This window comes from Phycodurus eques, chromosome 11 (genome assembly GCF_024500275.1).
Source record: "Phycodurus eques isolate BA_2022a chromosome 11, UOR_Pequ_1.1, whole genome shotgun sequence".
Lineage (NCBI taxonomy): Eukaryota > Metazoa > Chordata > Actinopteri > Syngnathiformes > Syngnathidae > Phycodurus > Phycodurus eques.
Window position 1 is genome coordinate 1,923,025 of NC_084535.1, and position 25,280 is coordinate 1,948,304.

At 40.4% G+C, this 25,280-nt stretch overlaps 1 protein-coding gene across 1 annotated transcript in view; it reads right to left on the bottom strand.

Moving 5' to 3' along the window:
• Positions 1-25,280, bottom strand: part of atrnl1a (attractin-like 1a) — a 111,829-nt gene that overhangs the window by 12,839 nt on the left and 73,710 nt on the right. The window contains exon 28 of the mRNA XM_061690662.1: positions 1,408-1,503. Within this exon, the coding sequence (XP_061546646.1) occupies positions 1,408-1,503 (96 nt within the window). The remainder of the gene's footprint in view (positions 1-1,407; positions 1,504-25,280) is intronic.

Genomic DNA, 25,280 nt, shown 5'->3' on the forward strand with positions numbered 1-25,280 from the left:
TTGAACTGTGCCAGGTGGTTTGGGTTAATAATTGATTGGTTGCCAACGAATGTCAGGGCACGTATGACAAATGATAGAGGAGCCGCCAGTCAAAATAATGGAATATACATTCATTCAAAGTTAAGGATGTGGAGCTCGTCACGTTTTGCGACGAAGCTGCGATGCGGTGTGAGAACAATCACTTTTCATCCGTGAGGCAACAGGAGACGAGCTCGACCTCGCAGATTGCATTAATGTCTGGCGGTTTCACGGCTCTACTTAAAGAAATGAATGCATCATTTGCGTAAACACGCAGTAAAATAGCACGACGTTCAACACAACAACAGCTGTTGCGTTCCACAGACGCGCGGCGTGTAACGGGCGGATGACGACGACTTAGCATCACATAAAAAAGAGGGAGCGGCGCGTAAACGTGCTTTAGTGTGCAATTAGCACGCCCTCGCAACCGAGCAGATGTTGCGTCGTTAAGCGCGCCGTCGAGATGGACGCGCACCTTTGCCGGTGAAGCTCCAAGCGCACTTAAAGGAGCGTGCGCCGAAAGAGAACGTCCACATTTACGAGGGCGACGTCAACAATCAAAATAAAATGCTGACGATCACAGAGAAGATCACAAGCATAACAACAATGATCCCAAAGAGAACGCTCACAGAAACACAAAATGTCAACAATCAAAGACGATATCAAAAATCGAAGGAGAACATCCAGAAAAACAAAAGATAAGGTCAACAATCACAAAGAGGACAGCAACAATCCAAATCAAATGTCGACATTCCCAACGCTTGAAAGAGAACATCCACGAGCACAAAAACAACATGACCAGTCCCGTCCAGTCACTGATGGTGTAGCGGTGCACTCGCCTGACTTTGGTGCAGGCAGCGTGGGTTCAGTTCCCACTCAGTGACGGTGTGAACGTGAGTGCGAATGGTTGTCCGCGTCTATATGTGCCCCGCGACTGACCGGCGACCAGTTCAGGGCGTAGTCCGCCTTTCGCCCGAAGCCAGCTGGGATAGGCTCCGGCGCCCCGCGACCCTAACCGGGATAAGCGGTGTTGAAAACGGATGGAAATGGACAGTCCCGTACAGAACATCACCGATTGGAAGACGACCCCAACAACAACCTTCACAATCAAAACGGAGCACGTGGCGCATGACGCGGCCAAACGCAAATATCACCGCATCGCCAAGTAGATCGCTTAGCCGAACAGTATTATGACTTTATTATCCAAAGCTAATGATTCTAACAGCTAACCGCGTACCTTTTTTTTTAGCAGGCAATCCAGACACACAACATGAAAAAGTCATTTTTCCCTCATGCAGTGCAATGCTTTTTGGGTTGTCCACTGTTCTCGTGATGGCCATCGACAACAAAGGAAACCAATTTGAAAAAGCGGACACTCAAAGCGCTCACCTGTAGCCAGGCCTCGCGGTCGGGGCACGCCTCCAAAGCCACCGCTACCGACGCGAACGGACGACTGGCCATCTGCTGACGCTCCCTCAGCAGCTCCTAAAAAAATCACAACAACAACTTCTTACATCGTCTGCTTATTAAGCCACCTCAGAGGGTAAAAAAAAATATTCGAAACGGGATGTGCACAGTAATCAGCATTTTGTAACCCACCTGCTGTTTGTTTCTCTGGGACAACAAAAGTTTTCATGGGTCAATATGACCCGAGCAACTAGATCTTTGCATTAAAACAAAATAAACTCATTCAGGAAGCGAGAGAAAACACTGTAAAAATTGTTGAAATGACATATTTCACACCTCTTGTGTCACTGCTAGCTGCCATTTAACACACTGTGCCGTTGAAAAAAATTTATATTGAAAAAAAAAAAATATATATATATATATATATATATATATATATATATATAAAATAAAACAGAAATAAAGAAAATCAGGAAAAAGTAAGATTTTTTTTTTACATTTTTAAAATATTTTTTTTCATGAGTAGGCAAGCAGGCAAATTCAAATTCATATATACTGTACAATTAAACAGAAAAAAGAACCGCAGCAGAAAACCACATTAATTACAATTTAAATAGTTTAGTGAGCACATTAAATAAATAAATACATACATAAATCAATAAAACTTATCCCTTGCTTGTTTTTTTTTCAGTTTGTGGATATTGTGAAATCTCAGAAATAAGAAATTTGACATTTCTGCAGCCTCACATTTGCTTGCTTCACTATAAAATATATAAACTATACGCTGTGAACATATATATATAATTTTAAAAAAGATAGCAGAAAAAGTATGATAATTAAGCTCATTCATTTTGATCATATTCTTTCTTAAGTTTTAAACTTGAAAATGTATCTATTTTGACCATCGACGAAGCGGATTTGTCCGTAACAGCGCCGTTGTGTCTTTCTGAATCTCATAATGCAAAGTTGGCAGTTCAACGTGTGATTTACGCCACCTCGTCCTTGTCGTCTCCTCAAGGACGCGCTCAAACAAACATCTGCATGCGGCGCACACTCCAACAGACAATTAGTACGAGACGGCCATTTCCAAAAGTGCTAAGATGCAACCATCGATGCCGATTACGGAGGAATTAATCATTTGGAATCTTTGGAACGAGATTCAGGTGGCAGACAGGCCGGTGGTCGGTCTGTCTGGAGCACACACGCACACGCATTTGTCATGCTCGCCATCATCATCAGCATCACCGTCATCATCATCATCATCATCACATGGAGAATGCTTTGTCATCAAAACTTTCATCATGGAAGCCTTCAAAGTCACTGAGTCATTTTTTTGTTGTCGTCGTGTACACAAGTAAATGACTGATGCGTAACTTTTCAAGAGTCATACATTTGAACTATTTTTAATATTTTACATAAACTCAACTATTTTTTTTCTGACAGAAGACGAACAATAACCCAATATATGTATTGCATGAAAAGTAGCTCTTCCGCTATATCGCAGTTCATCTTTCACGTGCCTCACTGTATCACAAACTTTTATTATTCACAAACATTCACCCTACGAACAGTTCGGAAATACAAACAGTTCTGTGTTAGTCTAAACTATTTTTTAATACTTCCACAAGGTTTAGAATAATTGTGACAACAATGTTCATTTAGGTTAGCCTGTCTATGGCATTTCATATTATATGTTAGCATTAGGCTAGCGGACTTTCATGAGATGAAATGTGATGGTTTGGTTGAACAATTTGGTGTTTAAATATACGATGTTTAGTTGTCAATTGTTTTATGTGTCAGTTTAAAAATGAGCCCCTAACTCAAGTTTGAGCAATCGACATGAAATTGGGTACACATTTATTATGAGGGCATATGCGAAAAAGTCTCAAGGACCCATGCGTACGATTGCACAGGGAGTAGCCATTTGGGTTTGAAGTGTAACACTGAAGTATTCCAAGTGTAACGTTGCATGTTTAAAAAATGGAGGGCCCTATGACTGAGCCCTGAGGAATACCACTGTACAGAGCAAGTAGTCAATTTGTCTAAAAAGTCATTCAAATAATCATCGATAGCAACGCTGGCATTGATTGATATCAGTGTAATGAAATCGTTACGTTGAGTAAAATGTTTTTGTTCCAATGATGATCAGGTACTTTCCGTTTACGTATAAACTTTAACTGCCTCTTATTTGGAGAACTGTGTGAGTGAGAGAGGAGTCTTCTTTTCCTTGTCGCAAAGTCATGTTATATGAGAGTCGCACATTTCTTGACAGCAAGAGATTGAGAACAGGTGCTAAGGAATACTTTTAAAAAGTGTGTTTTAAGAAATGTGCGTGTGTTTTCGTAAGTTTCATGTCATGGTCTGGGTTTTGGTTTTGGTTTCGGTTGTGTTTAGTTTTGTTCCCTGTTTTCCTGTGTTCCACGTTGTACATGTCGTGTGCTCATTTAGTTATTGCGTCCACCCGTTGTCGTCAACCTTCTCCCTTGTGTCGACCAATCGGCCCTCTCCAGCCACTCGTGTCTTGTGCAGCTGTTCCTCGTTGTCTCGTCAATCTGTTTGCATTTAGTTCCCTGGTTTCTTTCACTTCTTGTGGGTTCGTTGTCATTGTCAGGTGTCATCGTCTCTGTCTGTGCCACGTCTTAGTTACCGGTCATGTTTTGTTTCCATTTTTGGTTTATTCAAGTGTTTCTTTGTTACTTTGATTATCTGTTGTGGGACTTCGTTTAGTTTGCTTTATCCGTGTTGCTTGTTTGCCCCCCCCCCCCCCCCCTTTTTTTTTTTTTGGGAACTCCAATATAATTTTTGCCTCCCTGCTCCCCTGCACTTGGGTCTTCCACGTTTTTGCTTTGCCTTCCTCGCCTTCAAATAACCTAATCGTGACATTTAAACATGTTTAAAGGATATAGGAGCGGAAAAATAGTCCTTAAAATGTTTTTATATGGTCTCGCTATGTCACAGTTTCATCTATAAACGGCAGTTCACTGTACTTAACTAAATTAAGTTTCCCCACAATGAGCAGCACTTATATATAACGTGAACTTTTTTTTTTTTTTTTTTTTTTTTTTTTTTTCTGTGGTGCCTCCAAAACGCTTCCATCACGGTATATCTTCCCTCCTTGCAAAGATAAAATAGTGTTCCTCTAAATCTTTATTTCGGCTATTAACGTTATCATTTTTGTCACATTTAATATGAGCACACGTGCACGCGAGCTGCCCTAACATAAGCGCGCTAACGGGCGACAAGCAAAAAGTAAAGGCATCGCATCCCCGGAGGCGCTGCGGCAGCGTGCTAGCGCTGTCGCTACAGGTGCAACACTCATTGAGGGCACCTGACAGCTCGTTAGCATCACAGAGTCACTGTGTGTGTGTGTTTGTTTGCCTTGAAGGGCTTTGTGTGCGTTTGCGCGGTGAATAAAAGTCGCAGGTTTGTGTGTGAAACAGGTGGCAACCCTCCAGTGACAGCGAGTCCATTAGCATGTCCTCAGTGACTCCGTTTGGATTTGCAATGCCTCTCGATGGAAAAGCCATTGAAGAATATTACATTGATTTGCATTCGGAGAAGTCTTAAAGAAGACAAAATTAGCTACTTTTTAAAATGTCTTGTACAAAAATTGCTGTGTCTAAAGTGCCAGCGAAATTAAACAAACAAGAAAATAATCTGTAATAAGATGAGCATTTGCCAGTCCATGTTGCCAGTCATTCTTAAGACACGAACATTGCTTTATTTCAAATCCACTCTGCTGGTATACGAATAAAGAAGAGAATATTTGGAATACGTTGGCTTTGTGGAACAGCTTTTTTCCATTTCCCCACCATAGGACTTTTACGATAAAATCTATGATCTTCCTGATCTTATGCATCGCAGAATCTTCCTAACCGGACTCATCTTGTTGAATTTGAAACGCGGAATGGGACACCAAGAGAGGAGATTTCCTCCCCGTCACGCAAATTAAAGAGAGGTGTCAACAGCAATTAGTCGGCGGCGACGGCAATTAGGGCCGAAGGTATCCCGGAGACGGCCGACGACTCTCCTATCTCAGCGGTCGTCTGTGTTGGCACTCCAGGAACAAAATGTGAACAAAAGGCCGTACGGATTTTGTGGATTCAATTCTTCGGCCTTGATGCGGCGTTGATGTTTGCGCAGCTGCTCCGTGTTCAACGTGCTCGTTTGTTTGCCGACAAATCTGTTTGCTCGCTCAAAGTGAGCGATCGGTTGGCATTTCGCAGCTCATCAAGTTGTACCTCGGAGATTTCGACACATCACGGCACCCGCGTAGGTGGAACGCCACCACAAAAATCCTCGTTTTTGTGTTCACAGTTTAGCTCAACGCGGGAGCAAAATGTAATTCAATAATATAACCAAGCTGCAGTGTCTTCTTTTTAAGAAAGTGTTACATCAATAGTTTTGTGTTCTTATTAAAAAGCAAAGCCAGCACAAGTCACAGTTGGAACAGCCTGAATTGTGCTCTAAAAGCATCATTGCCCTTAATAATACTGTAAATATAATAGCGTTTCAATTTTTTTTTTAGGGAAGGGAAACATCGTTAGTCTGTCTTCTTATTAGCAAATGAACGACGCAGCCAAGTGCACGTGTAAAGGTTTTGAACCTTCGGATTTGTGATGCTTTAAAAACACAAACTTTTTCGGAAAGAGCAACGCAATAGCTACTGTTTCCCGAAAAGAAGACAACGTTTTGGGAAACAGTAACAGTTTGAACATTGTGATTGATTATAGTATAAAAACATCAATCCCTGAAATAAAATCTTCTCTATTTAGGAAATTTTTTAGGAAAAAAATGAATGACAAAGACAGAATTATTATGCGATAAAAACGAGGTTACTACTAAATAATGTCCTTGATAATATATACTCTATGTAACAGCTTAAAGAATGTGCAACAACAATAGTTTGTCTTCCTTTTTAGGAAACGAGCTACGCAGACAAGTGCATCAGAAACCGTTTCAACAGTCTGAATTATGCTATAAAAACAACAATGGCATCAATAATATACAGTATACTGCATATCAGTTCAAGTCTTTTCTTTTTAGGATAGTGCAACATGAATGGCTTGACTTGATTTTAGTAAATGAAGGATGCAAATGTAACAATTTGAACTGAGTGAATGATGATGTATAAAACACCAAAACTAGCACACAGATTAAAGATTTCCTAGCAGTCTTTAATTGTAAGCATTTCCTTTATGAAGTGAAACGTTTTAACGAAAACAATTTGATTTCATACACTATTGACGCTATTGACGTACCGTAGCTGTACGACAATAACTCGGGCTAATTTTAGCTCGCGCAATAAATAGAACAGAAATCTGTGAGAGTGTCGTCTTGTCGGAACACAACCGCCAAAACCCCAAATTGGTGTTGTACGTGAAGGCCCACATCTATAGTGCAACAACTCCGTAAACTCACTCAGTAGCGCCTCCTGGAAAAGTTGGCAAAATGTAGACAAAACATTTTCAGCCTACGGCATATAATAGGGTGTCAAGGTTTGATTATCAGTTTGAGGATTCTCGGAACGTTGAATAAAATTATCCCCCAACACGAGTTTGATCGATCAACACGAAATCGTGTCTATTACAAGGGGACGAACCAAAAGCCTCAGAGACCCATGCTCAAAACTGAACAAGGAGTCACCTATTTTGTTTTGATGCAGACATTTTGGAAATGTGGACATCCGAGTGTAGCGTTGCATGTTTAAAAGATGCAGGGCCCTACGACTGAACCTTGAGGAACACCACTGTACAAAAAAAAAAGATAATGGATCTGAAAAGCGATTCAAATAATCATAATATCAGTAGCAATGCTGGTATTAATTGATAACAGTGTATGAATATTCTTATCATAATGATAATCAGATATTATTTGATTGAGTATAAATGTTGCCCAAATTCTTTCCTGGGTTTTTTTATTCCTGGGAATAAAATTCTTGGCCAGTGCCTCAATATGCAGCCATTGCCGGTCCTAAGCCCGGATAAAAAAAATTGAGCGGGTCGCTTCGGGAAGGGTCAAAATTGTGCCCAAACAAATCATGCCGGTGACTCGCTGTGGCGATTGACGAAAGTCGCTACAAAAATCCAAAAGGGGGGAAGAAAAAAAAAATCAAATAAAAAAATAAATCGCAAAAAGACTTGCAGGTCAGATGTATCCTTTTGAGGATGCAACCACCTTAACTATTGTCAAAACATATTTGTAACAGCAAAATATTGGCCCTATATTTGCTTGGTATTACAACAATACCAAATCTTGGAATATCGCAGAGCACTGGCTTTGACGCGGCTATCCTATCAGACATTGACACGGTTATAGCAAACAATATGAACGATAATTACACACGCATAGCCAAACACACACACAGAGTATCCTGTTGTAAATCCATTCAAACAAACAGGCTGCTGATAGCGACTGATAAAAATATCAATTATTTGCCCATTTCGTGACTTTTGAAGCGCCGTCTCTCAGCATGAATAATCATGATGGATGCTATTGAATGACACACACACACTGATACACACTGCTGGTTCCATTATGAGCTTCAAAGCAGCTGCTTTACAAAAGGACACACTTCAGTGCACTCTTTGGATTGACATAAAAACACTCGGAATATCGGACACAATTATTGGCTCTGGTTGGATGGTGTGTAAGTGTGTGTGTGTGTGTGTGTGTGTGTGTGTGTGTGAACGTGGCAATTGGTACGCCAGAGCGCCGATAACAAATCTCATTTCCGCCATGTTTGTCAGCCTTGCAGACAAGCATTTGTCTCCCGCTAGGATTGGCGGGCGCGATCCGAGCGGCGTAAACAAGGAAAAAGATTTCCCGGGCTGATGAGCGTCCGTCTGTGAGGATGATGCTCCTGAGACACGTGTCAAGAGGTGGGACGACTTTTGGCTGCAAATTTGGCTCGAGAGGATTCTCACGTTGCAATGCTGTATACGCTTCAAAGCTAAAAGCTAAAAGCTAAAAAAAAAAAAAAAAAAAATGAAATGGGGAATATATTAATTCAAGCAAAACGATCTGCCAGTAATACAGGGAAATTCTTTTTTTTTTTTTTTTAAATAAAAATTTAAAATATGATTGACGCAAGCTAAATGTTCTCACACAAAATCGCTTGGTACGAATAAATATCTTTATCAGACATTTTAGATTCACTTGACATGTTTGATTTGAGTTTTTGCAGTGTGGCGTCTGGTGCCACTTTCTTTCTTTTCGGGATGCGGACCTCTCGCATTGCCGAGGGAATTAAAAACCCCGACGATTTCTATGGAGGACTAATTAGCCAGCGCTGCCAGACAAAGAGAGACAGGAATTGTTGGACTGGACACACGGCCCGTTGTGTTCAGCACTCCCGACTAAGCGGACGGCAATTACTGTGAAGCCGTGACTGCAAAGCGTCTGACAGGACACGAGCAACACAGTTGAAGTCGTCAGACTCTGACAGAAATAAAACACTGCATTTCGTTCACATTTAGAAACGGGAAAGAATCAAATTGGCTAACTCGCACTGCCGGAATCTTTTGGAAAATTCAGCCCCTGGTGCCAGTTTGACTTGGCAACGTGAAATTTGGTAACGCATGTGGATAATGAATGGACCCACCAAAAAGTCTGAAGAAGCCATGCCCGGGAAGACGCAGGAAGTCAACTAGTTAGGTCTGAAGCGGCCATTTTAGGCTGATTTTGACCATTTTGCCCAAAATGGCTTACTTCCTGTTCAACATGCACACATGTACCCAATTTCAGAATGCATACGCTAACCGAAATTGTTAACATTTTCTGGCATGTTGAGGGCTCAGAAAAGGTGATTTGTGTTCATTTGATGTAAAATAAACAGTTATTCTTAATAAGTATATTTTAAATGTAAATGTTTCTACAGTGTGCACTTTCACACACAAGTTGTCATTAAGTTCAGCTGCGGGCGGCATTAAAAAATACTTGGTCTTTTCTCTCGTCTTTGAATGTATGCAAAAGAGGCTATTAATATTCCATGAAAGCTTTTGGTTGACACCATTTAGCAGAGCCGAAAGTCTCAAAGAAAAAAAACAAAAACACTTTGAGAGTTCAGCGAAGCGTTAAATCAGCCGCGTTTCAAGTCTGATGAGACGTCTCTGGTGGCGATGGCTGACCGAACCGGGTTAAAAGCAGGCACGCGGTCCTCCATTTGAAGCAATTACATCATCCTTCATCACCGTCCTCCTCGGACAGACGCCGTCCGTTCGTGTCGTTCCCACGCAGGAGCGGCGGCGAAGATCACAAGCGAGCTGCGAGCGCGTGCGCCAAATGTTACGCTTGGTTTCGTCACAAGAACAAGGAACAGCTGGAGTCCATCTGATACACCTGACAACGTGGCTAACGCTGATGCTACAGCGAACATGCTAATAAAACTGACAATACCGCGAACGCTTTGGAGCACAGCCGTCCGACTCAAGGCGAACGTTTTTTTTTCAAATTGTTGAACCAAATGCAAGGGTAATAACGTAATACGATGGGTAAAAGGTTTGTCACAAAAAATATATTCGCACTCACGCTCTAGCAGCTAGCTTAGTCCGTACAAACAAATAAAGTGCAGCTCACCTTTTGGCTAGCACACGTCATGGCTGGTCATAATGTTTCAACATGAAAACAAACTTTTGATGGAGTCAAAGCAATTGCAGAAATCATTATTAGTGTTTGTATCGCACTATAACGTTAGCCTAATACCATAATTGCCTAAGTCATTTGGAACTTACTATCACAATGTCAAAGCAAAATACTAACGTGTTTGCTACAAATGACGTTTTTTCTTTTTGTCAATTAAGATTCTCAGTCATCCAGGTAATCTGCGAACGTTGATTCGCGGCAGCTGGATTCTTCTTGCTCGTCTCAAAAAATTACTCAGGCAATTAAGCTACCAGGCTAACGATAATTCACATTGTTTAAAGTGTTACTGTTGCACTTGTTTGCATCTCTCATTTCCTAAAAAGAAAACAAACGATGGATGTTGCACGTTCCTCAAAAGAAAAGATTTGTTGAATTTGTATTTTAATTTTGAATACCATTTCATGTATTCCTGTTCGCACAAAAAGATTCAATTTGTTTGCGTGTACAGTCCACAAAAGTTAACCCAACAGTGAAACGTACTTAACCGGGATTTTTGGCGTAACATTACACCCATCCCGATTATACATTTGCTGTTTTACCAATATATAGTGACTAACAGATATTCAAGTCGAGTGGTACTTTGAAGTACAAACGCTCAAAATGTTAATTAGGAGTATGACCCAAACTTTGGTGAAAGATATGCCCGCAAATTCTTGCTTAAAAGTTCATGTTTAAAAAAAATGAGATTACTGCGTTTTATTGTTTTTAATGTAACAATAAACTGGTTCAGGTCTGCTTAGATGTGAATGTCATTTAATAATTGCATAAATGTATTGACTTGAAACACAATCTGTACAGCAAATGAAGGTCGAGGGCTTTAATTTTGATAGTTTCGATACCGTTTTCCTGGATTCAGTGATTCATGAATGACATCATGAATCCACTCCATGTACATTGCCTCCATTCTATAGAGTCTGCTCCATAACTAATAAAACTCCACACGATATTTTATGCGTGCGTGTACATGTTTTTCAGCCGCTACATGGACAGGCGCCGTGGAAAGCACGTTAAAATCATATTTTATGACTTGATGGACAGACTGCAACACATTTTTGAGTCGATGATTAAAAAAAAAAAAAAAAAAAAACGGTCAACAGATGGAAGTCGTTGAAGAGCAAACACACACGTCTGGTCTGTGAAAGGGCGTAAAAGCATACATGCTTCTCGTTATCACCGAGAATCACAACTGGTCTAACACTTTTAAAACACAGACAAACAAACACACACACACTTTTTTTTTTTTTTTTTTTCAATCTGCCTTTGAGAAATGCGTTTTGTATTCTCTTAATAATTCTGTTGGGGACATATGGAAGAACATGAAAGGAAAACAAAATTGGATCGCCAACTGGACTAAGAACATATTTGTAAACAAAACTGGATCAAGATCAGCCTTGGATCCAGTGGATTGAGAAAGTGTACGGAAACAAACCTGGATGGAGAACACGAAACTAAAACTAGATTGAGATCAAGAAAAGAACGCTGAATCGAAAACACGTATGGAAAATGAACTGGGTCAAGAACACGTAGAGAAACGAAACTGGAATCTGACACTTACAGAAACATAACAAGATCAAGAATACATGGAAACAAAGCAGTACCAAAAACAGGTATGGAAGCAAAATTGGATCAAAAAAACGTGGAAGCAAAAGAACAGCCAAGGGAACAAAAGATGGTCAAGAATGTGTAAGGAGACAAAAGTGGATTAAGAACACTTCTGGAACTAAAACAGGATTAAAATTACGTGTTGAAAAAATACTGTATCGAAAACACGTATGGAAAATTAATTGGATCAACAACACGTATAGAAAATAACAGGACCAATAATATCATAATACAGGACACATGGAAACAATACAGAACCAAAAACACATGGAAAGAGAACTGGATCAAGACACGCTAGGAAATAAAATCAGATCAAGAACAGTTTTGGAAACAAAACTAGATCAAAAACACTGATGGCATGAAATCTGGATCAAAAACAGAAAATATCAAGCTCAAGAACACTTACAGAAACAAAACTGAATCAAGAACATGGATGAAACCATAAATGGATCTAGAACACATTTGGGAACAAACCTGGAACGAGAACATGTATGGAAATAAAATGGACGAAGACTGCATATGAAAAGAAACCTGGATCAAGATCACGCTAAAACAAAATTGGATGAAGAAGAGCAATGGAAACAAAACTGGATCAATAACGTGTACAGAAACAAAACTGGTTCAAGAACACATACAGAAACAAACTGGATCAATAATGCCTGGATCAGACTACAAGACAAATGTGGTCTATGTCAGACTACTGCTATAAAATCTTGCCGTATCTTGGTCAGACAGTGGCAACACTACACAACATTTATGACGATACCACTGTATCCTGTCTTTTACGATTACTGGGCTTTATTTTGTCAAATCAAACACTGTCGGGGACGCGGGACCAAAAAAACGTGTCATCCATCGGTCAACCCGACGAGATACACCCGTTACCATGGTGACGATAACAACAATGGATCGTGCCAATGTATTGTATCGCTTTGGGGGGTACAAAAAGAGGAAAAACGTGGTTTTGTCACCGGTGCTCAGGAGTGGGCTGTCCATTCAAGAATAATTTGAGGTATGTTCACACACTTGTAATGCGATACGGTTCGCAAGCAAACAACAAAACATTATGTAGCTGAGCAAGCTAGTTCTAGCACTAACCTTTGTACGTAAACATGCCAACGTTCTTTCTAATCATGTTCTAAAGCTTCAGTAAGCACTGGTTCGTGTGCGTGAATAAATGTTCACACCGAAGCCCAAGTATGTTGACAACGGCGAGCACGGGAGGCAATCGCAATCCTATTGGTCGACCTCAAGGTGCGCTGTCGGACAGTTGTCATTGATATGGCACACCACACGGAAGCTATCCCAAAACATGCGAGACTTTTCTTTTTGGAGTCGGAGGGCTATGGTAGGGCCAAATCGTTCACACTACACTACATCCCACTCCAAGACGTTTTGTTGTTCTCGACAAAAAATGTAGCGCCTGATCCGGGAAATCGGCCATGAAAGCTAATCTGGCCAATATCGGGGCTAAAACCCTGTCGTCTGAAGTAGGCATAACACATACAGAATAAAACTGGATTAAAAATATGCATGTAAACATGAATGAATCAAGACAACATATGGTAACAAAACCGAAGCAAGTAACCCCCCCCCCCCCCCACACACACACACACTCACACGGTTTCCTTGGTGACTGTGTTTATTCTGTTCATTAACACCATTTAGCCGCGTGTCCCATTAGCATCAAGCTCCCATCTGTCTCCAGCCACTAGAGACCTCCGTGTGTGTGTGTGTGTGTGTGTTGTTCTGATGCCCTCCGCAAACTAATCAAACATCAGATACATTTACTTCACATTTGGATCAAGCAGCCCACCGGGATACAGACCAAAAGCTCCGCCAAGCAGCAATGCCTACTTCTAGTCACGTGACCGACGGCGTGTGTCATGTGACCAGGTCGAAGTTGGGAGATGCTGACGAGTCGCAAACGAGGAGACGTCTTATGGCGGCGCTCCTTACAGACTGTCACACGTGTGAGGCACACGAGTACCAGTCGCTAGCTGGCCGCGTGCTATAAAGGAAATCCAGTTTTGTTGACGTGTTCTGGATCCAGGTTGTTTTTCAACATTTATTAGTTTCTGGATCAAGTTGTGTTACTATACCTGTTTTTTTTAACCTGGTTATGTTTCGATAAATTTTCTTGATATCTAGTTTTGTTTCTGTACGTGTTCTTGATTTACTGCAGTTGTTGCCATACTTGTTCTTCATCTAGTTTTGTTTCCACAGGTTCTTAATTCAGTTTTGTTTACATAAGTGAGTGACATCATGAAGAAAGTTTACAGAAATTATGTGAAAAACATCATTTCTGTCAACTTTCTCAGTCCCATTTTGTTTTCATACATGTTCTTGATCCAGTTTGGGTTTCCATAAGTGTTCTTAATCTAGTTTTGCTTCTGTAAGTGTTCTTGGTCATTTTATGTACATCATATTCAAATCAAGGCAGATTTTTTATTAGTACACTTCGCTGACCAATATGGACAACTTCCCAAGTGTGTGTGAGCGTGTGTGTGTGTGTGTGTGTGTGTGTGTGTGTGTGTGTGTGCGCATGCGCGCACATGTCTGGATAGAAGGCCGACTCAGCATGTTTGCCAGTCAGCCCGCGGGCCTTGTCTCCAGAACTTTCTAACAAGGAGCAGCCCAATCAATCTCCAATCGATAGCCATGTGGAGCCATTAAGGTGTGTGTGAGTGTATGCGTGTGTGTGCGTGCACACGTGTTAGTGTGTGTGTGTGTGTGTGTGTGTGTGCGCGTGCCATAGCGCGCCGTGTGCCAACGGTGAGGATGAAGCAGCGTCTTCAGGTCAGCTAAATGTGCCCGAGACGGGAAGCTGGCAGTGAGAAGAAGTTGATGGCGGCCCGGATGGACAAATGCTCATAAAAGAGCGAGAGGGCGAGAGAGAGAGAGAGAGATTTGAAGATGTGTGAAAGAGAGAGAAGAAAGAAAAGAGACAAAGTGCCAACCAGATGCCAGCGCAGCAATATTCAATATCAACAAAGCACAATGCAACATCATGTCACTTTGAAAGTCCATTTACACTGCACCAAATCTGTTTCAACAATTCCAATTTAGATTTATGCGCAGGTCTGGGATTAGTTTAAGGAAACAAAAATGGATCAAGAACAAAAAAAAACAAAAACAATCAAGGACAAGTACAAAATAACTGTATAAAGAACATGTCAAGGACACAAATGGAAACAAAAGTGGATCAAGGACATGTACAAAAACAAATCGGAATCAAGACCAAACTAGCTAAAGAACAAGTTTTAAAACATCTAGATCAACAACATGTATGGGAACAAAACTGGACTGAGAACGTATAAAAGCAAAACTTGATCAAAAATGTGTATGGAAACAAAACTAGAACAAGACCACATACTGTATGTATAGAAACAAAATTGGTTTCAGAACACTGCGCTTGCATTTTGTGAACACGTCAAACAACAAACACACACACGCCCAAAATATATGTAAATGAAACATATGTCAACATTGGACATAAACGCTACTAATGTTCACTTTGATGTCCAACTTTCCTATTTCCCAATTTCATTGAATCCATCTTAAGCACACGGAAAGGTAAGCAATGATCGCACGACACGTACTAATCATCCAATCCGATTGCTATGTTGTCAACACCTCTAACTCGAGTTTCACATTTACATCCATCCTCAACAACCATTTTCTAGCCATCAGAAGCTGAACGGCGGCCATCTTAACATAACACTTATTTACATTGCAGTCTGCGCAACGATAGCAATAAACCTTTACATAATGTTTGTAAACAAGGGACACGGCGGGGGTTTCTGGGTGGCAGAAAGTAATTTACTACCGTTTTGGGGTGGCGCTGCTACCCAAAAGGTGTAGTTAAATTTGTATTTTATTTTTTCTTTAAAAAAAAAAAAAAAAAGAAAAATGTGAATTAATTCAGTGAAACCTGCGGGTGAGGAGGATAAATCGAGCCATCTTCATAAATAGTTGTACAAAGAAGATGGCAAGACTGCCAGCTGTTTCAAAAGCGCACGACCGGCAACCAAACCGCCGTCATCGGGTTTGTGGAAGACTTTTTCTCACCGGCGTGGAGAAAATGTCTGTGTGGGTTGTCTTGAGTAATTTGAAGTAAAAGGAGCACGTGTGCGCCATTAATCTGAGCAACATGAAAGTCAATTCATTAGCCTGTCCCTGAATGATCATGTTAACCATGTCTGAGTTCACATAACATTTATTTTTGTCATCAATCTACCTGTTGAAATGTAAATGATGGCTCTCTCACTGAAGCAATTTACCTCATGTAACATCCTAGTTTCAACTGACACGTCACACATTCAACTACGGTGGTTTAGAAGAAGGCTAAACTCATCATTCAAGCCATTTCCCCCGATTTCTTAATGGCTCTGCCTTGTTTGAATAACATCGAAGGGTTTGTTTACTAGGAGAACACTTGATCTTTTGCCACCCGGAAGTACGTGTGACGTCATGCTGAAAAGGTCAATAAACTTTGATTGAATGTGTTTCTGTCTTCGCCTGAGATGAAATCAGCGCACATCTGGTGTCCTCGTTTAATCTTTTAATGGTCAAAGTGTGTGCGTGCGTGCGTGAAGCAGTTTATTGTTATCTGAGCAGATCTCCATCTTGCCTCCCCGAGGACCATTCCAGTCCCGCCGTCATTGATTGGCTGCGGTGTCTCAAACAACAGCGAGCGCCCAACGCCAGCGTGACAAAACGAAGAGTGAAGACTTGTTACTGTTTCTTTGTCTCCACTTTGAATTACAGCGCGAGTTTGGAGACGACAATAACAATAAGACTGAAGAGTTTTAGGAGTGCTTACTGCTTAGTGTAACCTGAAAGGAGTGTTTGTGTTCAGATTGACACAGCAAACTGGTTCACTTCTTATTGTGATGAACAATAAAGTTAGTCCAAGGCAGCAAAAAAAGAAGTACAGTAAATGACTGCTAAAGACAAGTGTCTTTAATGTGGATCATAATTTTACGAAGTCATAAAAGTATTGAACTCAATCAGAAGTGCCACTGGAAACAAAACAAATCAAGAAAATGTATGTACATGAATCAAGAAAATATCCAATGGAAACACAACTGAGTTGAGAACACATGCGAGCATGGATCATGAACACATGGGAAAACAAAAAAAAGATTAAGAACAAGTACAGAAAATGAACTGGGTCAAGAACATGTACGGAAACAAAAGAGGATTGAAGACACTTTCAGGTAAATAAGAATGATGGAAACAATTGGATCAATAAGTACGGAAACAAAAGAGGATCAAGAACACAAACACGTCTTGTGAAAGAAAGCAAAAGACTAAAGAACAAAAAACAAACAAAAAAAAAACTAGCATCCGCTTTGATTTGCCACCTTACTCGTAAGGAGCTTTTGTCCTTGTTCACGAATGGATGCTCTCTGATGTGTGATTGGCGGTGAGAATGGAGGCTGCTCTGGTTTCAGAGAGACTCTCCACACTGTAATCACCTTCAAGTGAAGCACACTTCTCAAGTCACACAACCTCAGCAACACACACCAAAAAATACTTACAGCATTGATACAATGTATGCCGCCCCCTACAAGACCGACAATGAAGAGCGGGTCACACGGCCCGTCTCTTCAGTCTCCTCACAAACAGTCAAAGAAGTGGGATAAAATCTCCTAATGTCTGAAATGGATTAGCCACGAACATAAATACTTCAGCTTGCCAGCCCATTGACGCTAATGCTAATAAACAACTAGCTAAACTGGGGATTGTGCCAATAAACAAAGCATTTTTGAGACATACCACTTCAGTTGTGCTTCTCACGTGCTAATCAATAGCCACACAAGGGAACATGTTTACAAATATGTCAAGTTAGCATTCCCCTTGAGGGATGGAAATGTTTTCATTAGAATCCATCCATCCATTTTCTTTACCGCTTCTCCTCACGTGGGTCGCGGGCTGCTGGAGCCTATCGCAGCTACCTTCGGGCGGGAGGCGCGGTACACCCTGAACCGGTCGCCAACCAATCGCAGGGCACATAGAAACAAACAACCATTCGCACTCACATTCACACCTACGGACAATTTAGAGTCTTCAATCAACCTACCACGCATGTTTTTGGGATGTGGGAGGAAACCGGACTGCCCGGAGAAAACCCACCCAGGCACGGGGAGAACATGCAAACAAACTCCACAGAGGTGGGACCGGGATTTGAACCCTGGTCCTCAGAACTGTGAGGTAGACATGCTAACCAGTCTTCTACCGTGCCGGCCATTAGAATACAAATTAGTAAAAATATCCTTTAATGTTAGATCCGCTAGCTAACACACAAATATATGATGTTAACCACTAGGAGAACATGCTGATATACAAGTTAGCATTCTAACTCAATAGCAAAAATGTTATTTAATGTTTGCCATGCTAACAAGTATACTAATAAATATATACTTTAGCTGTCTGACGGTTTTTTAAAAAATATATACACACGGCCAGTGCGCTAACAAACATAGTCTCTACGTGAACATGCTAACAGTAACATAACATTAGCCAGTGAGCTAACAAGTACAGTAAATTCGCTGAATGGCATTTAATGAAAGCCACATTGGTAAAAATGTTAAATTAGCTATGCTAAAGAGTGTGCTGATAAACAATATAAATATCTAGAAGTTGAACATGCTAAAAATATATATAGCTTAGCCACACAAGTTCACAAGCTAACAAATATATAACGTAATCCAAGTCTACATGCTGATAAATAAGGTAAAGTAGCTTATACACATTTAATGAAAGGCCTACTTTATTGTTAGCTACACTAGCGACCATGCTAATTGACGTAAAAGGTAAATGAGCTAATCGACATTTAACAAAAGGCTCACTAGCAAAATGTATTTTTATGTTAGCAGTGCTAGCGAGTATGATAATAAACAAAAAAAACGTTAGCCATCCTAGTAAACCTGCTCATAACAAAACACAATTTTAGCCAAGATGCTAGCCAATAAAACCTTAACCTCCTGTTTCATGGGAATATGACAAATATTTTGTCATATTTCCACCTGGAGCCTTGGAGGAGGAAATGACTTTCAGTGAGTGTCAAACTGTTGAAAGCTGGATATCTCATTTTGTTAAAAGCGTCTTCCTTTTCAACTCATAATGTAATAATAAGCACGTCAGTTATTTAGAGCGATCTTTTGGATATTAAATTTTTTGATAGTGTGTGTGTGTGTGTGTGTGTGTGAATGCTAATAAGCTAGCTAACAAAGGCGGTGGAAGCGTTTTGGGCCGTCATGGCTGAGTGGCCCGCTGCAGGGGCTCTCGCTGTTTGTTTTGAGAGTGCTAATAATGATGCCGCAGACTTATAATTAGCAACTTAGTGAGGTGAGGAAATTACAGACGAAGAGTCAATGGCGGGAGGGACGATCGGCGGGAGGCCAACGTCCCGACTTGCTCTGACAACGACGACAAAAAACAAACAATAATGTCAAATATTCACATGTTGCAAAAACATCTAAGTCAAGAACAAGCTATGACTAATATTTATACTCCTTATTAATACTCAAAAACGTACGGAAACAAAGCTGAATTTAAAAAACACAAAAACAAAACTGGATAAAGAGCACCTACAGAAGTAAAACTGGACCAAGAACTCCTATGGCAACATAATCGGATCGAGAACACGTATGGAAACAAAAGTGGATCAATGTTGTATGGAAACAAAACTGGATGCAAAACGTGTATGGATTTAGAAAACAGAGAGCTACAAAACTGGATCAAAAAAACAGGCAAAACTGAATCAAGAACATGTTGTATGGACACATAACTAGATCAACAATTTATATGGGGGGCGGGGGGAAACAAGATTAAGAACATGTATGGAAACAAAACCGGAACAAGAACATGTATAGAAATATAACTGAATCTAAGTGGAGAAAAAACAGTACAGAAACAAAACCGGATGAAGAACACATATGGAAACGAAACTGAATTTAGAATGTACCGAAACAGAACTGAATCAAGAACATGTATGGAAATAAAACTGGATTAATAACAGATATGGAAACAACCAGACCAAGACAATGTTGCATGGAAACAATATTGAATCAAGAACCCATATGAAACAAAAGTGGACCAAGAACATGTATGGAAATGATACTGGGTCCAGAACAGGTATGGAAACTAAACTGGATCAAGAACCCAAACGGAAACAAAACTAGATCAAGCTTTAAAAAAATGCTATTAAGCATTAAATATTAACCACGCTAATGAACGCGTAACATTAGCCATGCTAGCCGACATGCGAATAAATAATAAATAGCATAAAAAATAATTTATGCTACTAACATTAAACGTCATCCACAAACGTATTATGGCTAAATGCAAACAATACAGTACTGCAACAGAGATTTCCCTTTGAAATACAAAAGTTGTGACTCTCTCCATGAAAACAATAAACAGCAAGCTTGTGTACCGTTGGGTTTTGTTGCCTCCTCTCATCATTCCTAGCTTGTGACGACGACAACAACAGATGGCGAGCGAGCGTACCGAACGACAATCGAAACCTTAAGACGACCACAACATCTGCCCGCGTTTCTTGCGCGTCATTCCGCCCACTGAGCCCCACCGTAGGTTTTTGTTTTGGTTTTTGTACTGTACAGTAAACCCTCGCTATTCTGCACCAAGACCCAATAAGAAATGGCAAATGATAGACATCCCCCCTCATCTTATAACAAAACTGAAACGGAAATGACTTGCAAATGAATGATTTTGAAAATAATGCACCAGAAGTGCGATGACCTGGTATTGTCAAATCTTTGCAACCCGGAAACATTCCACTTCCTACCTGTTTTTCATAAATAAAGATAGCACTGTGTCGTATAAGAAATGTAACAAAACATAATAAAAGAGAAGTAAATAAACTGGTTATATAAAGTGTAATTACGGTACGTACTGTAGTATTCATGTTGGATGTGTGCCTTTAAGGGTCGGGGCCAAGTGAGAGACGGTAGCAGCTGGACCCGGAATTGCTCCATGTGAGTGTTCTCATTTTCTATTTGGGTTTGACTATTTATCCTGTTTTTTTGTTTTGTTTTGTTTTGTTTTTAACGTGTCCTGTTTGCCTGCTTAGTCAAGCAGAATGGCGGCTCTGTATCCTTTTTATACCAGAACAGTTTTACTGTGCAATAGTGGAGTTTTTTTTATACTGCCACTGTATTTATGATGGAAATTTATTGAAAATTTCGATCGGACAGAACGAGGTTTTAAAGGGCACTGGCAATAAGAAAAAAACAACAAACATTACTTGCATACCCCCATGTTTGTCCGTTTAATAAACAGCTGAAAAAGCATTGGCGACAGTGGCTCTCCTGGCCCACATGCATTACAGTACAATTTTTTAAGCAAAACAAAAACAAACAAAAAAAAAAAAATCAACCAAGCGACGGCTCGTAATTGGAAACACTCGTAAGTTGGGGCGCTCGTGAGTCAAAGAAATGATCTTACGCGATGTGGAGACGATGTCTTAAGCGACGATTAGCCTTCCAGTAGACTGATTGGTTGATTCGCAATGTTTTTTTGTTTTGTTTGTTCTGTCCAGTCAGCCTTATCGATAATAGGCCTTTTTTTTCCTAAAGTCTCTTCATTGGCTCCATGTCAGCTCGAAAAAGTTGTGCTACTGATCTATAAATGACTCAATGGTTTAGGTCCTGAGTACATGAAAGAAATGCTAATAGATTATAAAGAAAGTAGGGCTACGATGCTGCACGCAAATGGAATAATTTGCAAACGGAAGTCAAATCAGCCCCAAGTGTCCATGTTTTGAACTGCAGCCTAAAAAATTATTCTTTTTTCTCATGCTTATGATTGAACATTTTTCGAGTATTTCCATTTTTTAAAATTATCTTTCTTGCAGTGTTATTATTTTAGTAATATTAGTAAGCCGCCTTTTACTTGTCTGTATTTTGTTTTCAAATGCTTTTAATCATGTAAAGCACATTGAGTTACCTTGTGTATGAAATGCACGATATCAAGACGTTTGAATTCACTTTGCCTTTTTATTTTGTTTTTAACAACTCTTTCACTTGACATAAATTGCAGTACATCACTGATTATTCAAACGATCCAAATAAAGTCCTCCCCCCTCAATAACAGACCCCTTTGAGATGGTGATTTTAACATGAGAGTTGCATCGAGGCCACGGCTCCTTTAGAAAAACAAGGCTTCCGATGAAAAATGATATTTATCCATGAGACAATAATAGTTTAATACCTCGCCGGGTGATGAATGGTTACATTTAATTGGGGCGAGATATTATTAAAGGCAGGTCATACGTGGCGTCAACTGCATGCGTATTTGCTGGCTTTTGGACAGGATGATGGATGGGTTTTTTGACCAAAAACAAACATGGCCTCGTTGTGTGCTTTGAAAAGGAGCTCATGATTTGCGTTATTATTAATATCAACCACAATGCTACTTGCGCTACTTCATCAAAGTCCAAAGGGTCACATGACCACATCGCGGTCATAGTATTTCTACCACGACCGCCACTTAGCTTTTTTACATCCTCACTTGGGGCACATGAAAAAATACATTCAAGTTAATGTACATGTATGGACGATTCCTCTAAAATCAGCCATCAATGCAGTTTGATTATTGAATAATAAGAATCTGAAACTTGCTGGAGTCATAATTGCAGTGAATCATGTCATAATCCGACTATCGTATCATAATCAGAGTGAATGCATCCTAATCTAATCGGAGGTGAATCAAATCCTGTCGTAATCAAAGTAAACTGTATCATATTGTTTTGTAATCTGAGGTAATTGTATCAATTTATATACAATAATAATTGGAGTGAATGGCATCATAATTGAAGTAAATCACATCATATCGTAATCAGAGTGAACACTTGGTAATGTATCGTAATTGGAGTTAGTCGTACCATAACTGGAGTGTAACCTATTGTATCGTAATCGGAGTGAATCATATCATGCTGTAATTGTGGTGAATCATAACGTAATTGGAGTGTATCACATTGCATCGTATAATATTGTATTATAATTGGAATGGATCACATGATGCCATAATTGGACTGAATGCATTGTATCGTAATCGGAATAAATGAGAACATACCGTAATTGGAGTGAATTGTAGTTGATCGTATTCTGAGTGAAAAATCTTGTATTGTATTTAGAGTGAATTTTATTATATTGTATTCAGAGTGAACCGAATCATATTGTATCGTAAGAGGAGTAAACCATATCATATTGTATCATTATCGGAGTGAATTTGTATCGTATCGTAATTGGAGTCAATTCATTGAACCATAATCAGAGTGGACCGTACCATATTGTAATTTGAGTCAATTGAAAATCAAGGTGAATAGTATCGTATTGTACTGTAGTCAAAATGAATATTGTCTTAAGTGGAGTGACTTGTGTTTTATTGTAATCGGAGGGAATCATACAATAATTGGAGTGAATCTCATTGTATCATAATTGGAGTCAATCGTATCAAATTGTATTGTAATCGGAGTGAATCGTATAGAATCAGTCCCCAATCGGAGTGAAGGCATCGTATCGTGATTGGGTTGAATCGTATCCTGTAGTGTGCTACATTTTACGTCATGATTCAATAATACATACTCTAAAGTCAGACTACACAAAATTGCAACCTTTTGCAGTTGGGGCTTATGCCATTATTAGTTTTATAAATATATACATAGATAGAGAGAGAGAGAGAGAGAGAGAGACAGACAGACAGATAGATAGATAGATCCCAAGTTAGCTTTTTCTCCAGGTATCTGAATTGCCAAACGTCCTTAGATCACGTATGTTACCCAAAAACAACAACAACAAAACAAAAACAGCCGAAAAGAACAGACGCTTGTGAAGTCTGCGTGGGGGTGGGGCGGGTGGGGGGGAGGGTGTTGGGCGAAAAAAGCGCGACAATCAAGCAAAACAGAGGCGACATTAACCGCCCGCGGCGACACAGGCGGCGGCGTGCGTGGTGGTGGAGGCAGAGTGACGCCACATAGGCGCCCGCTGCTCGCGTGTGCGACCGCTTGTAATCAAACACTCCACATTGGCGCTTCTTTGTAATTATGTGCAACTTAATGATGTGTTTGCCGGCTTCATTAAAACACTCGCAGACTTTTTTTTTCCACGTTATGGAAACTTTTAGCGGCACTTTAATAACCGCAGAGATTAGATCGCCGTCATGAATATTTACTCGGAATACATTCACGCCCCTGCTATACTGCAGATTTTTAAGCAATTGTTTTGATGGGTTTTTACAGTACCCAAGCAAGTCCGGATTTAGAGTTTCGCACCTTCTGTGTAGTACTACGTTATGCCACAACATGCCAGGCAGCAGTGAGCACTCCATACAATTCAAAATGCATGATGCAATTCACTCCAATTACAATATGATATGATTCACTTCAAATTTCTTACAATATGAAACGGATCACTCTCGTTACGATGTAATATGATTCACTTCAATCACGATGTGATATGATTCACACAAATTACGATGCAAAATGATTCACCTCCAATTATGATACAACGCTTCTGAGAAAGCACGGCCTGCCACCGGAGCTGCTGAGACAGTTCTACACAGCGGTCATCGAATCGGTCCTGTGTTCTTCCAGCACAGTCTGGTTTGGCGCTGCTACAAAAAAGGACAAACTCCGACTGCAACGGACAATCAAAACTGCTGAAAGGATTGTCGGTACCCCCCTGCCCACCATTGAGGACTTGCACGCTGCCAGAACTAAGACAAGGGCGTGCAAAATCCTCTCGGACCGTCTGCACCCCGGTCACCAGCTCTTCCGGCTCCTTCCCTCAGGTCGACGCTACCGATCAACGCAAACTAGAACTAGTAGACATTCCAACAGCTTCTTCCCTCTTGCGATCAACTTCTTAAACACCTAACCTATAATTCCATTACAACAAGCTGGCAATTTTTTGACTTGAGTTCGTTGTCACATTTCTGTGGGGCCAATTATGTATTACTCGTGCACTCACTGTAGTTGTCTCGCCATGCTGCACTATTTGCATATACTGGCCACTCATGCCAGAGTAGCATCTGCTCCATTTGCACACTGATTGAGGAGTATCTGTAACATTTGCACAACCGACATTGTCCCAGATGATCGCACTACTCGTCACTTTAAACCGCATACACTCCTTGAAGTCTCAGCGCCCTTTGCACAATGGTCCTTGCACCGGACTATTGCAATATTAGTCGTTCGAACTGCTCTAAGTGCTAGAGGACTCTGCATCTTTTTGCACAATTGTTTTTTGTCAATGTCTTTATGTCCCCAAAGTGTTCTGTAAATTGACTGTTTGTTGTACTAGAGCGGCTCCAACGACCGGAGACAAATTCCTTGTGTGTTTTGGACATACTTGGCAAATAAAGAGGATTCTGATTCTGATTCTGATGCGATTCAATACGCATGAAACACTCCAATTACGATATGATGTGGTTCACTTCAATTTTGTGTCACACAGCCGTGCAAAATTTACAGACTTCTATTTTAGAGAACTTGATGACGCAGTGATGCAAATGAACTGCGTGAACATTTTTTTAAGTGACAGGATCATTTCAGGGTTTGGCGAGGGCGCGAGCAGGTC